The following is a 13623-nucleotide window of genomic DNA, read 5'->3' as shown; positions in this document are numbered from 1 at the left end:
GTTTCCTAAGAAGTAGACTGGTGGAGAGGTAGATTTCTAGGACTAAGAGACCCCATAGGTCTCTGCCTGGGGCTAGAGATCTATGGGGTGAGAGGGAGATTGGGGGACAAGGATCAACAGAACCATGTCAGCCCCTGCTTCCACCCCAGGGACCGCTACCCACGCATTGGAGACATCCTGCAAAAGTTGGCACCCTTCCTCAAGATGTATGGAGAATATGTGAAAAACTTTGACCGGGCCGTGGAGCTGGTCAACACCTGGACAGAGCGCTCCACCCAGTTTAAAGTGATCATCCATGAGGTGCAGGTAAGTGGCAAAGATGGATGGGATAGACTGGGGAGGAGAGGTCTTCAGGGACCCGGTGGGGGTTTCTATGGCCAGACCTGAACCCCTCTGCCTCTGCCTGTCACAGAAGGAGGAAGCCTGTGGCAACCTGACATTGCAGCACCACATGCTGGAGCCTGTACAGCGCATCCCACGCTATGAGCTGCTTCTCAAGGACTATCTGTTAAAGCTGCCCCATGGCTCACCGGACAGCAAGGACGCCCAAAGTGAGTGCACACACCTGGGCCCAGCCCCACCCCAAGACTTATATCACAGGGTCAGCCTTCCATTGCACATAATTGAAATCTCAGAATAGGATCTGCAGACTGAAAGGCCCACATTGAGGCTCTAGAGTAAGACTCAAGGATAAACCTCCAGGTTGATATCTCTGCCTGATGACTCAGACAGAACATTCAGGAGCTCCCCAGTTTAAAGTTTCCAACGGGAATGCTGTGAGTTTGAGGGGCATTCCCAGAATGATCCCATAAAGGGAGCCACGTGTTTCCTAGGCCAAGAACCCAAGGTGGACTCCTAGACTCGTCCTCAAATAAAGTTGCCCCAAGCCTAAAGGGATTGAGCCACAAGGCTGAGAACCCAGACTGACCTCTCAGGCCAAGTCCTCTTAACTGAATCTCCATAGCTAAGCTCCCCAGAAAGATTTATCTTATTGAGCCCCTGATTTTCCATCTTCCACATTTAGACCTCCACTCCGTAACTGACAGCCTCTGCCCAGAATGAACCTCTCAAAAGAAACTCCAAGTCTGATCAGGGCCCCACAGAATCATCTCTCCAAAACTGAGCACCCCAGACTGGATTTGATATTTTCTGGCTCCGAGATACAGATTTGTAGGCCGAGATACTACCTCCCCACACTTAACCACTAGAAAACTGTTTAATTCTGATTCCTCCAGTGTAAAACCCACCCTCTAGTGTCACACCCAAAAAAAGTGCTCCCCAGAGTCTCTCTCCCCAACTTTCTCACCCCAGACTTTTATTTCAGTTTATTCTTTCCTTACCATAACAGCTGTGCACTGAGCACCTCTGTGTTCTGTGCATTGTCTTAGGCACAGGGGAAATGAAGATGAACCAGGCAGAGAAGGCCCTTGATCTCAGGGAGTGTATATTCTAGTCAGAAAGATAGACAATAAACAAAAGTACAGCAGGTCCTCGAATGTCATTCGTGAAGGAATGTCATTTCCTTCAATGCCATTTCATTAGAACATTGATGAGATGCCATAGGAACTCAACTCTTGCCTGTATCAATTAGCCTATGGTAAAACTGGTTTCATTATACATCATTTCTGTACAGTTCCAAGAGCCAATTGATGACCTTGAGGACTCACTGTAATAAATACACAGGAAAATATTAGAAAGGTGCTATGTATAATTCAGTGAATAAGAGGGCGAGGTAACTGACTGGGGGGCCTACTCTAGATTGGGTGACCTCTCTGAATAGAATATATTTGAATCAAACCTGAATAACAAGAAGTGAGCCACATGTCAATTGGGGAATAGCACCAATTTGGGAGGGGCATATTCCATGCAGAAGCAACAGCAGGTGCAGAGTTCCTAAGATAGAAATTAGGGGAGGAGGTGGTAGCTTCTGTCTCTGGACCAACAAGAGGGCCACTGTGACCTGAGCATGACAAGTGAGGATAGAAAGGCAGGAGTAAGATTGGAGAGAGAAGCGAGACATTGAAGGCATAGATCAGTACATGGATTTTATTCTGAATGCAGAGGGTGGTCATGAGAAGGTATTGATCAAGAGCAAGAGAGAAAGCCAAGACACCACCAGTCAGAGGCCTTTTTGCAAAAATTTAAGTAAGAAAAATTGTCTAAGACTAGGATGGTAGTAGTGAAAGTGGTAAGAAATGGTTAGATTCAAGATATATTATACAGTTAACATTTGAATAATGCCAGATTAGGAGCACCAACCCCCATGTAGTCAGAAATCCACATATAACTTTTGACTCTCCAAACACTTAACAACAAATAGCCTACTGTTGACCGGAAGCCTTACTGATAGCATATGATAGTTGATTTATATACGTTGTATGTGTTACATACAGTATTTTTACAATAAAGTAAGCTAGAGGAAAGAAAATGTCATTAAGAAACACATAAGAAAGAGAAAATGCATTTATAGAATTTATTGAATAAAATCCATGTGTAAGTGCACCCATGCAGTTCAGACCCATGTTGCTCACAGTTGCTGCATTTGGGAGTAGCACTGAAAGAACCAGGGTGGAGAGTGTGGGCTCGCAAGAAAGAGTCAAGATGACTCGCAAACTTTTTGGCTGGTGGTAGTAGTTCCTAAGATGCACTTAGGAGTTTGATTTTGGACTTGTTCAAAGTGAGCTGCCAGTTAAACTCATGCCAAAGATGAGCATACAATCCCAGGGGGAGAGATCTGGATGTCATTGGTGCATAGACAGTATGCAAAGCCATAAGGCTGAACACAATCGCCAAGGGAGTGAGTACACATGGAAAAGACGGGGGAACCAAGGACAAAGCTGAGGGAGGTGAAATCAGAAAAGGAGACTTAGAAAGGAGCGGCCCTAAAGGTAGGAGGAAAACTAGGAAAGTGTGGGGTCCTGGAAGTCACAAGAGTCAGAAGCAGACAGTTGTATCCACTTCCCAAAGTGAACCCTCTCCACACCACCAGATGGGGGCACTTTCCTACCAAGCCTGGACCTCTAGAAAGAGATAGAAACCTAAAGAGTTTGATAGCTGAGCTCTACAAACATCTGCAAACTAAATACCATATTCCTCTCCCCAAATGAGAGCCCCTACTGAGGTGCCAGGATGAGCTACATATCCTGAATCTCTGGAAAAAGCCTTCCACCCTAATTCCTATGGACTGACTTATCTAACCCAAGTCTCAGGCTGAACCAGTCTGAGGTCCCAGTCATAGATACCCCACACCAGTTTTCCTAAACTGAGATCCCCAGACTAGGGTCCCCAGTTAGAGCCCTAAATCTGATGTCCCAGAGTGAGATTCCCCCAAAAGAGCCTCCCAGCCTGATCTCCTTGGCCACCATTCTATAGATGGGTATTGCCAAAACAAGCACCTGAGATTAACCCTTCCATGTACTGTCCCTCAGACTGACACTTCTAGCCTGAGCCCAAAAGACTTACATTCAAGACCCAGACCACAGACCCAAACCAGTCAGCCCCAGAGAGAACCCTGGAACTGAGCTGCCCAGACTGAGCTCCACACAGAAACTCCAGACTGTGTTTTCCTTAGTCCAAGTCCCCCACATTAAGCTACCCATGCTAAGCTCCAAATCTGATCTTATCAGATTCAACTCCCAGACAGACTTCCCCCAGACAAAGCCCCCCATTTTCTACCTCCCAGACTTAGATTTATGGATTGAGATTCACAGGTCAAGTCTAGCAGATTGAGGTCTCCAGGTTGGGCCCCATACTGAGAACCTAGGACACCTCACTGCCACTAGGTCCCCACAAGAAGCCTCCCATCTCATTTCTCCACTCAGAGCCCATGAATTCTATAGAATCACATGTCCACATTGAAGTTCCAGGACTGAGTTCTGCAATTTTACTTCCATTCTGGATCCCTAGCATGATATTTCCTAACTGAAATGCTTTGAATGAACTCCTTGGATTGGACCCCTAAAGTGAGCTGCCAGTGTAGCTCCCTAGACTGAGCCCTAGATTGAGTCCCTTTTTTCCATCTGTGTGTCCCTGGGTGACTCTCTCAGTCTCTCAGCTTTGGTTTTCTGGTATAGTGGTGACGATAATGATACCTACCCCAAAGAGTTGTCTGGAGAGTAAAGGAGATCATCCAGGTAAAGCTTTTAGCACAATGTCTGGCACATGGTAAAGGCTCAAAAATGTTAGCTGTTTTTATTGCTGAGTGCCCTGCCTGACACCCTCCATACTAAGTACCCCTAAAATCAGTCCCCAGATTGAGTTCACCAAATTTAGGTTCCTGTTTTATACCAATCTCATCCCTACCTGTGTCCCTAGAAGGAACCTCATAGCATGAGCATGGCTAAGTGAGCTCCCCCGCCTCTAAGAACTTCCCAGTCTAGTTTTCTGAGCTTCTCAGAATGAGAGTCAGCATAATATATGCTCACTAAGTTCCCCAAGCCACGATCTTAAGCTGACCTCCCTATGTTTTCTCCTTAGACTAAAACCCTCTGATGGAGCCCCAGAAAGTGCTTCCAGGACTGAGACCCACTGAATCATATCTCTGGTTCCCCAGACTGACTCCCCCACTTTCTGCATCTCAGACTAAATTCTTAAGCCTGGACCCTAGACTGGGCTTACCAAGCCAGGTCAGCTAGAACTCCTAGCCTGAGCTGCCTACCCTGAGCCCAAAATAGAACTCCAAATAAGGTCCCAGACTGCCAAGCACAGATCAGGCACCACCAAAGCCCCCATACCAAGCTCCTATACCAATCTCCCCAAACTGTGTTCCTTAGACTAAACCCCCAAATGAATTCCTGAACTAAGATCCCCACACTGAACCTCCAGAAAGAGCCTACATACACTGGAAATGCCAGTCTGTTTCCCACACAAGACACCTCCAGACAGAGTTCCCAATAGCAAAGCCTCCAGTCAGTCCAGCAACCTGCACAGGCCTGAGCTCATATACCCACTGCTTGCCAGAGTTTTCTTCTTGTCCCCTTCCTTACCTCTACCACCCAGCATGCCCCCTTCCCTGGGATGGAGGAGATGCAGAATGTATAGGAGAAAGGGCAACTGAGAGAGCAACTCCAGCTCTGAGGTCAACTCTGCTACCTCTCAGGTAAACAACCTAAGGCCACCACCTCTTCTCTCTGAGTCAGTTTCCCCATAGGACAAACAGCACAGTCACACTTATAGGGCTATTGTAAGGATTTAAAAAGCTAATTTATGCAAAGCATCTATTGGGGAGCCGTGGAGAGGGTAGTGGGACCTTGACTCTATCCTAGGGGCTCCTAGTGTACTGCAGGATACAAACGTGGGCATCTAAACATACAATGAATGTGCAGTGTGACCAGTAGGACAGAAGGTGGAGCTAAGGGGAATGTGGGAATCCACACAAGGTCATAATCCAGCCTGGGAATTCAGGGCAGACTTACTGGAGGAGGTGAGCTGAATCCAAAAGACTAAGTGGCAGTTGGCCAGGTGAGGCAAGACAGGACATGTTGAAAGGCAAGCAGAGAACACTGGAAAGGTCATCAGAAGCCAGATCACCAAGGGCTTTGAATGCCAGACTAAAAGGCTGGGTCCTTATCCTACAGGCATAGGGGAGCCATTGGCACATATGAGTAGAGGAGTGACAGCCAGCCACGTATAAGAAAGCTCTCTCTGGCAGCTAAAGTAGAGGAGAAGTTGGAGATTGGAGCCTGGCACCTGAAAGGCCTGATCTGGGAAAGGCCACAGATCTTTAGCACCAACACTTGGTCATGGAGGGAGGGCCTCCTAGGAGAGCAAGACTTGGTTTGCCAACCATATGCACCCACTTCAGAAGCACTTGTGCTCCTCCATTACAGACATATTTTCTGAATGGGAAAACCCAGCACTATACAGACAAGAGTGGGGTGCAGTGCAAGTTGGGTGCAGTGCAGCTGGGCCTCGAGCATGATGGGCAGGATTTGTTGCTGTATGGAAATGTATAAGAGTTTATGTCCATTTTTTTCCTGATAATACCTGGTTACTATAGAAAATATGGAAATTAAAGGGAAGATGAAAGAGGTAGGGGGAAAAAATCACCTGTGATACAAGCCCCCAGAGAACCAGCACAAGGGACATTTTGAAATATTCTTTCTGGTGTTTTTTTTTGTGGGGGGGGAATTTGCAAAATTGAGAATTTTGGGTATATACAAGTTTGTATCCTTTTCCTTTCCTAAAATATCCCGAGCATTTCCCAAATTATGAAAAACCATATACAAGCATCATTTGTAAAGTTTGTTTAGTAGACCATTATATGAACACACATTACTTCATTTAGCCGAACCCCTACAGTTGGCCATTTCTGTTTCCAGTTTGACACTGTTATAAATACTACTGCAACCAAAATGCATTTGTACCTAGAACACTTATTTTCTTAGTATAGTTCTTATAATCAGAATTACTGAGACAGACCTGGCTGGTGTGACTCAGTGGACTGAGCATTGGTCTGTGAACCAAAGGGTTGCCAGTTTGATTCCCAGTCAGTGCACATGCCCGGGTTGTGGAACATGTCCCTGGTGGGGGGCGCGTGAGAGGCAACCGCACATTGATGTTTTTCTCCTTCTCTTTCTCCCTCCCTTCTCCTATCTCTAAAATAAGTAAAATCTAAAAACAAAAAGAATTACCGAGACAAAGAATAGGATCTTTTTGTTTCTTTGTATGACTTTCTGATTATAAAAGTAATACATGTTCTTTATCAAAAATGTGAAACATGCCCTGGCTGGCGTAGCTCAGTGGATTGAGCGCCGGCTGGGAACCAAAGTGTCCCAGGTTCGATTCCCAGCCAGGGTACATTCCTGGGTTGCAGGCCATAACCCCCAGCAACCGCACATTGATGTTTCTCTCTTCTCTCTCTCTCTCTCTCTCTCTCTCTCTATCTCTCTACCTCTCTATCTCTCTATCTCCCTCCCTTCCCTCCCTAAAAATAAATAAAAATAAAATCTTTAAAAAAAAAAATGTGAAACACGCCCTGGCTGGCGTAGCTCAGTAGATTGAGCGTGGGCTGGGAATCAAAATGTCCCAGGTTCGATTCCCAGCCAGGGTACATTCCTGGGTTGCAGGCCAGAACCCTCAGCAACCGTACATGGATGTCTCTCTCTCTCTCTCTCTCTCTCTCTCTCTCTCCCTCTCTCTCTCTCCCTCCCTCCCTCTCTCTCCCTCTCTCTCCCTCCCTTCCCTCTCTAAAAATACATAAATAAAATCTTTAAAAAAATGTGAAACACACAGAGAAATCTAAAGATGATAAAAACCACCCATGGTCCCACCACCCAGAGACAACTTGTTAAAACATGGGTATGTTTCCTTCCAAGTACATTTATAACTAGTATTGTTGTTATTTTTAATGGTAATAATAATTTTGTAAAGCTTGGGTTTTATTGGCTGCCAGCTATTCTCTATTATGATTCTGCTATTGTGGCATTAATTGAGACATTTTCTGATTTTATGTACTGTTGCTATGGACATCTTTGCTTTTTGGAATGAAGAGGGTGCAGTGAGGCCAGGAGAGGTATTCAGAAAGCAAAGATGCTCCCAAGAGCATCTCCGCTAATCCGCCATCCAACTTCCTTCCCACTTTGCCCACAGAGTCTCTGGAGCTGATAGCCACAGCAGCAGAACACTCTAATGCTGCCATCCGCAAAATGGTGAGTGACTCTCCTAGCCCTGCCCTTCCTTGGCCACCCACCTCTGTCCTGGAGGGCTTGCAACTTGTGAATATCTGAAGGGAGGCCAGAACCGCAAACCTGCCTTTTACTCACTGTCTCTTACCAGGAGCGAATGCACAAGCTGCTGAAAGTATATGAGCTGCTAGGGGGTGAGGAAGACATTGTCAGCCCAACTAAAGAGCTCATAAAAGAAGGCCACATCCTTAAGCTGTCAGCAAAGAATGGGACCACTCAAGACCGATACCTCATATTAGTAAGTGCCAGGTGTGGGGTTGTGGATGGGCCATGCTCTCCACACATGTTGACCTGGTACACACTCAAGACTGTATGTCCTGGTACTAAGTCTTTCTTCTAAGCACAATAACTTGTTGTACTTTCACTATCTACATTAGCAATGTTTTTCCCTGTACTTTACAGATGATGTAACTAAGACTGAGAGAGAAGTGACTTGCCCAAGGTCACCCAACTATGAAGTGACTCTCATGCCTAGGCTCTTTCCTTATGACCTTTGTGCTCTGTCTAGGCTGTTTTCTCCACCTATTGCTTTGATTCTCCAGTACTAAAGCTTCAGGGGTCTTATAAGTGAAGAGAGCTGGCCCACAGCCCTCCTGGGTCATCCGCATATACATCCCAAACCTTTTCCTTCCTAGTTCAATGACCGCCTCCTTTACTGCGTGCCCAGGCTGCGGCTCCTTGGCCAGAAGTTTAGCGTGCGGGCACGCATTGATGTAGATGGCATGGAGGTAAGCACCAGGAAGTGGGAAATGGGGACCCTAAGTGGGACCTTGGTGCTGGGAGGTTATAACAAAAACCTGACTTCACCCTAAGTCTGTGCATGCGTGTGTGCAGAGGACGAGGGCCCTGTGGAACACAGTAGGCCTCACAAAGCCTCTTTCTCCCTCCATTCAGCTAAAGGAAAGCTCCAACCTCAATCTGCCTCGAACCTTCCTGGTGTCAGGAAAGCAGCGCTCCCTGGAGCTCCAGGCCAGGTACCTGACCTTTGCCTATCTATGGCTTTCCTTCAGATATTCTATGGTAGGGCCATGCACGTCAGGCTACCTCCCTAGGGGAGAGATTGTTCCAGAGAAAGGGTAGGCACCTTTCCCCAAAGATACAGGCTTGTTCTTTTGGTGGGTTTTGTTAGAAGAGAGGGAAGATAGTAATGTGAACATGAATAACAACACAAATAGTTTATTGTACATTCAGAGATTTAAGAGAAATACCAAATGCAATGCTTGATCCATAATGTAAGGCTGGTTTGAGAAAAACAGCCCTAAAAGATATTGGCAAGACAATAGGAACATCTAAATGTGAAGTGAGCATTAGCTATTGGGGAATTACTGCTGACTTCCTCGGGTGTGGTCATGGTATAGTGGTTATATAAGAGAATGGCCTTGTTTTCTTATGATGCATGCTGAGGAATTAGTATCATATCATATCTTAATTTATCTTTAAATGATTTATGTACCAAAAATACATACATATATACACACATACATATAAAATATATATAAATAATATATATGAAGTAAATATAGCAAAATATTTGAAATTTTGCATCTAGCCTTAGCTGGTGTAATCCAGTGGGTTGAGCACCAGCCTGTGAACCAAAATGTCACTGGTTTGATTCCCAGTCAGGTCACATGCCTGGGTTGTGGGCCAGGTTCCCAGTAGGGGACATGCGAGAGGCAACCAATTGATGTTTCTGTCACACACCAATGTTTCTCTCCCTCTCTTTCTTCCTCCCTTCTCCCTTCTCTAAAAAAATAAAATCTATCTTAAAAAGAAAATTTTGCATCTATATAGTGGGTATATATTTAATGTACTGTGCTATACTGTCTGCTTTTCTGTATGCTTGAAATTTTTCATAAGAAAAATTTTTAAATAGTAACAAATTTAAAAGTAATACCCAACCATTTCATGAAGAGGCTTCTTTCTTATCTCTCCTTTACTTGGATGATTATAGTAGTAGCTCAAATTTAATGAAGACATACTTGCTCTTATGCCAGGCACTGTTTTAACTTAAACAATTTAAGTATAAATTGACTAGTTCAATGCTTGAAAACAACCCTTAAAGTAGCTACTGTTACCATCTATCCCATTTTACAGACGAGGAAACTGAGGCATAGAAGAGTTATGCACCTTGCCCAAGATCCCACAGCTAGAAAGGAACAGAGCTGGGATTGGAGTTCATGCTGCCTTCTGAGGGCCCAGGGGATAGGTATCAAAGTCATTGTCAGGGCTGGAGAATGGATGCACATGGCTAGATGACCTATTTCTGACAGGCTCCAAAGAAGTGAGAAATAAGAGTCAGAACCCTCATTGCTGGGACTGTAAAGAGGCTAGAGAGAAACAAATGTGGGCTAGAGGGTATTTGAATCTCTGGGAGACAGAGCAGCCTGGAGGCCTGCAGCCAGGAAAGGGAGAACAAAGCCAACTGGCACATCCGGGGGAGGGCAGGTATGGGGCCTAGTACAGCCTAAGAAGAGTCTGAGTAATAAACCACATGGCTGTGCAGATGAGAGAGGGGGCTGCTGAGGGATGCTGGACCCAGATGGGTGCACTGAGCAGTGTAAGGTTTCCTCCTAGTGGCTGAAAAAAGGCATGGAGGGTTTGCTTTGCAATGTCTTTTACTGACCTTAAAAAATATACAGGGTCCAGCAGAAGTAACACCATTGAGTATGGTTGGTAGGGTAATAATATGGGTGTGATAATTTATAGTTTTAATTTGAACATTTCACCTAAAATGTCATATGATGTGCCTGAGTGTGACATTGTTATATTACAGAATTACATGCTTATGATTTTGTAATAAAAGTTTGCAATAAAGAGGGGGCATTATTTGTGCTGGACCCTGTATTTTGGTGAAAACTTTCAAATACAGAGAAAAGTAGAAATACAACAAACACCCATATGCCCACCACTTAGACAACTGGTTCTCAACCTTGGTTACAACCTCAGCTGGGAGGCTTTTTAAAAACCAGGTGTTTGGCATCCACCCCTAGAGACCCTGATTTAATTTGTGTGGCGTATAGTCTGAATATGGGGAGTTTTTAAAGCTCCCCAGGTGATTTTAATGCATGCAACAGGGTTTAGAACCACTGACTTAGAAGTCACCAACTATTGGCATTTTGCCATGTATACCTTTTACTGAACCATTTTAAAGTAAATTATAGACCTGACACTTCACCCCTGTATATTCAATTTGCATTGCCAAAAAACACTATTGTGGCTCTTAAAAATCAAAAGCAATATTTTCTACTGTAAAGAAATTATAGAATATAAACAAAAAAGAATTTTTTAAAAAAGAATACCATCAGAATACAGTAAAATTCCCTAGAACTGTACTACCTAGAGAGAACCAGTGCTGATATGTTGGTAGATCCCCTTTGAGGCTTTTCCTCTCTTTGAATATTTGTACATGTGTATATGGTCATACATGTAAACACAATGTTTTCTTTCCATATTTCAGTAATGAAAAATTTCCAAAATATAGAAAACTTTAAAGAATTGTACAGTGAACACCCATAAGCCCACTGTATAGATTCTGAAAGTGTTCATTAACATTGTACTATAGTTACTTTATCACAAATCTATTCTTTTATCCATCCACCAATCCATCTGATTTTTTTAAATGCATTTCAAAGTCAGTTGCAGACATTGCTACATCTCACCCCTAAAGATGTTGGTGTGTATATCATTAACTAAAGTTCATTATTTGTTTTAAGTCCTCTCCTTTTCTTGAGGCAAAATTTTCAAACAGTGAAATAAATGCATAGGCCTTAAGTGTGCCAAGGATGAGTTTTGACAGATGTAAAGAGTCACATCACATATATTTTTAAACGAAACCAGAATGCTATGTATATTTTATATATGTTGTTTTCACTTAACATATTATAAATGGTTGTACCTCATTCATGTTGTGAATTACATACCATTCAGTAGTGATATACCTTTTTTTTTTAACCTGATCCCCTGTTAGACACTTAGGCTGCTTCCAATTTTTTCACTAGAATAAATAGCACTGCAATAGACATACTTATAGCTAAATATTGCCTCACATCCTTAATTTTTCATGAAGTGGTTCTAAGGGTATATACCCTTAGATTTTCATAGTAGAAAAATACTTTTGATGTCTGAAGTGTGGATGTGGAGGGAGATTAGAAGAGACCAGGAGGAAATCAGCCAAGAGGCCGGGTCCAACTCCTAGTGAGCATTTGATGGGGATGCAACCAGGGCAAAGGTCTTGGAAACTGCAGAGCAGACAGGAGTCGGGGAAGGAAGGCAAAGAATAGGGGAAATTCACACTAATTGAGCACCTAGTGTACCAGGGATTATGCTGGGCACGTGCATGTCACCTCAGTTACTGCTCAGAACAACCCAGATGAATAACTGTCATCTCCATTTTACAAGTGAAGAAAAATAAACTACCCTCCTTTCTCAAAATTGACATTCCAGCAAGAGGAAACTATTTATGGTTTGTTGTATGTTCCATACTCTTATATACACCTCACCTTTACCCCTCTACCTGAAGCTTAGTACCTCCTTGAGGAAACCCTTGTGTACCAGCCCCCACCCAAACTCCAGACTGGGACAGGTCTCCTCTTCTGAACTCCTCCTCAGCCCGATTTTCACTCTGTCACAGTACTGACACCCTTGTATTGTCCCTGTCTCTCCCCCAACCCCAGACCATGAGTTCCTTGAATATAGGGACCTCTCTGAGGCCCATGTTCCTAGCACCAAATCTGGAAGGTATTAGTAACTATTGAATAAAAAAGCACAAACAGGTTAAATTATGTGCCTAAAAGGTCACATATGTTATAAGTGAAGGAGGAGAGGGTCAAACACAGGACTGTCTAACTCCAAAATATTTGCTCTTTACCACTCCAATTGCTTTTGCTTGGCCTGCCTAACCCAACATCTTTTTTTTTTTTTGCCCCCAAGGACTGAGGAGGAAAAGAAAGACTGGGTCCAGGTAACATCCAAGAAGGCTTTGTGGTAGGGGGCTGGAGGAGTATTAACAGGTCTCCCAGGGGTTGGTGAACTGTCTCTTAAAACTCACATCTGACTGGTATGGGCCTGGACAACATACTTTACCATCCCCATTTTACAGATAAGCTCACTGAGGTCCAGAGGTTAAGCAGAAACTCACAAATTCTTTCTTTAGAGAGCTGGCTCCTCTGAGAGTGTAACCCCAGTGAGTTAAGCCCAGACAGTGGCTATGAAGGCCTTCTGCAGTTTTTCAGCCACTGATCCCCCTCCCCCATTTCACAAATATAAGAACTGAGCCCTCACTGGTGTGGCTCAGGCGATTGGGCATCGTGCTGCAGAAGGAAAGATTGTGGGTTTGATTCCCCATCAGGGCACATGCCTAGGCTGTGGGTCAATCCCTGGTCAGGGCACATATGAAAGGCAACCGATTGATACCTCTCTTTCACATTGATGTTTCCCTCCCTCTTTCTCCTTCCCTTCCCCTCTCTCTTAAAAAAAAAAAAAAAAGAACTGAGGCCTGGATATAGGAAGGGACTTGCCCAAGGTTGTACAACTAGCAAAGAGCAGAGCTGGGCCTAGAACCCAACTTTTCTGACTTTGGGCTAGGTCATAAGATAATGAGGTGAGGTTGGAAATGGGTGGATTGTGAGGTGATCTGACCTCTCATTTCTTATATTTTCTCGCCAGGCCATCAACTCCACCCTTCTGAAGCATGAACAGACGCTGGAGACCTTCAAACTGTTGAATTCAACAAGCAGGGAAGATGAAGACACACCCCCTCACTCCCCAGTAAGAGTCCTCATCCCTTCCCTCTACACTGGGTCTTCAAGTCCCCACCTTACCTTGAGATGCTCCTCTCCCCTTCCCAGAGGCAGTACATGACTTCAAAAACACAGTTTTCTGTTGGTAGGGCCACAGAAAAATCACTGGAGAAATGGAGGCCCAGTAAGTAGAAGTGACT

General features: G+C 44.3%; 1 protein-coding gene across 1 annotated transcript in view; it reads left to right on the top strand.

Moving 5' to 3' along the window:
- FGD1 (FYVE, RhoGEF and PH domain containing 1) overlaps positions 1 to 13623 on the top strand; it is a 39658-nt gene that overhangs the window by 22668 nt on the left and 3367 nt on the right. Inside the window, exons 7-14 of the mRNA XM_028522379.2 lie at positions 150 to 306; positions 413 to 551; positions 7591 to 7649; positions 7777 to 7923; positions 8321 to 8413; positions 8580 to 8659; positions 12615 to 12645; positions 13350 to 13451. Of these exons, the coding sequence (XP_028378180.1) occupies positions 150 to 306; positions 413 to 551; positions 7591 to 7649; positions 7777 to 7923; positions 8321 to 8413; positions 8580 to 8659; positions 12615 to 12645; positions 13350 to 13451 (808 nt within the window). The remainder of the gene's footprint in view (positions 1 to 149; positions 307 to 412; positions 552 to 7590; positions 7650 to 7776; positions 7924 to 8320; positions 8414 to 8579; positions 8660 to 12614; positions 12646 to 13349; positions 13452 to 13623) is intronic.

This window comes from Phyllostomus discolor, chromosome X (genome assembly GCF_004126475.2).
Source record: "Phyllostomus discolor isolate MPI-MPIP mPhyDis1 chromosome X, mPhyDis1.pri.v3, whole genome shotgun sequence".
In the NCBI taxonomy this organism is placed as follows: Eukaryota; Metazoa; Chordata; class Mammalia; order Chiroptera; family Phyllostomidae; genus Phyllostomus; species Phyllostomus discolor.
The sequence above is the reverse complement of the archived record's forward strand: the minus strand, read 5'-3'. Positions and strand labels throughout refer to the sequence as shown.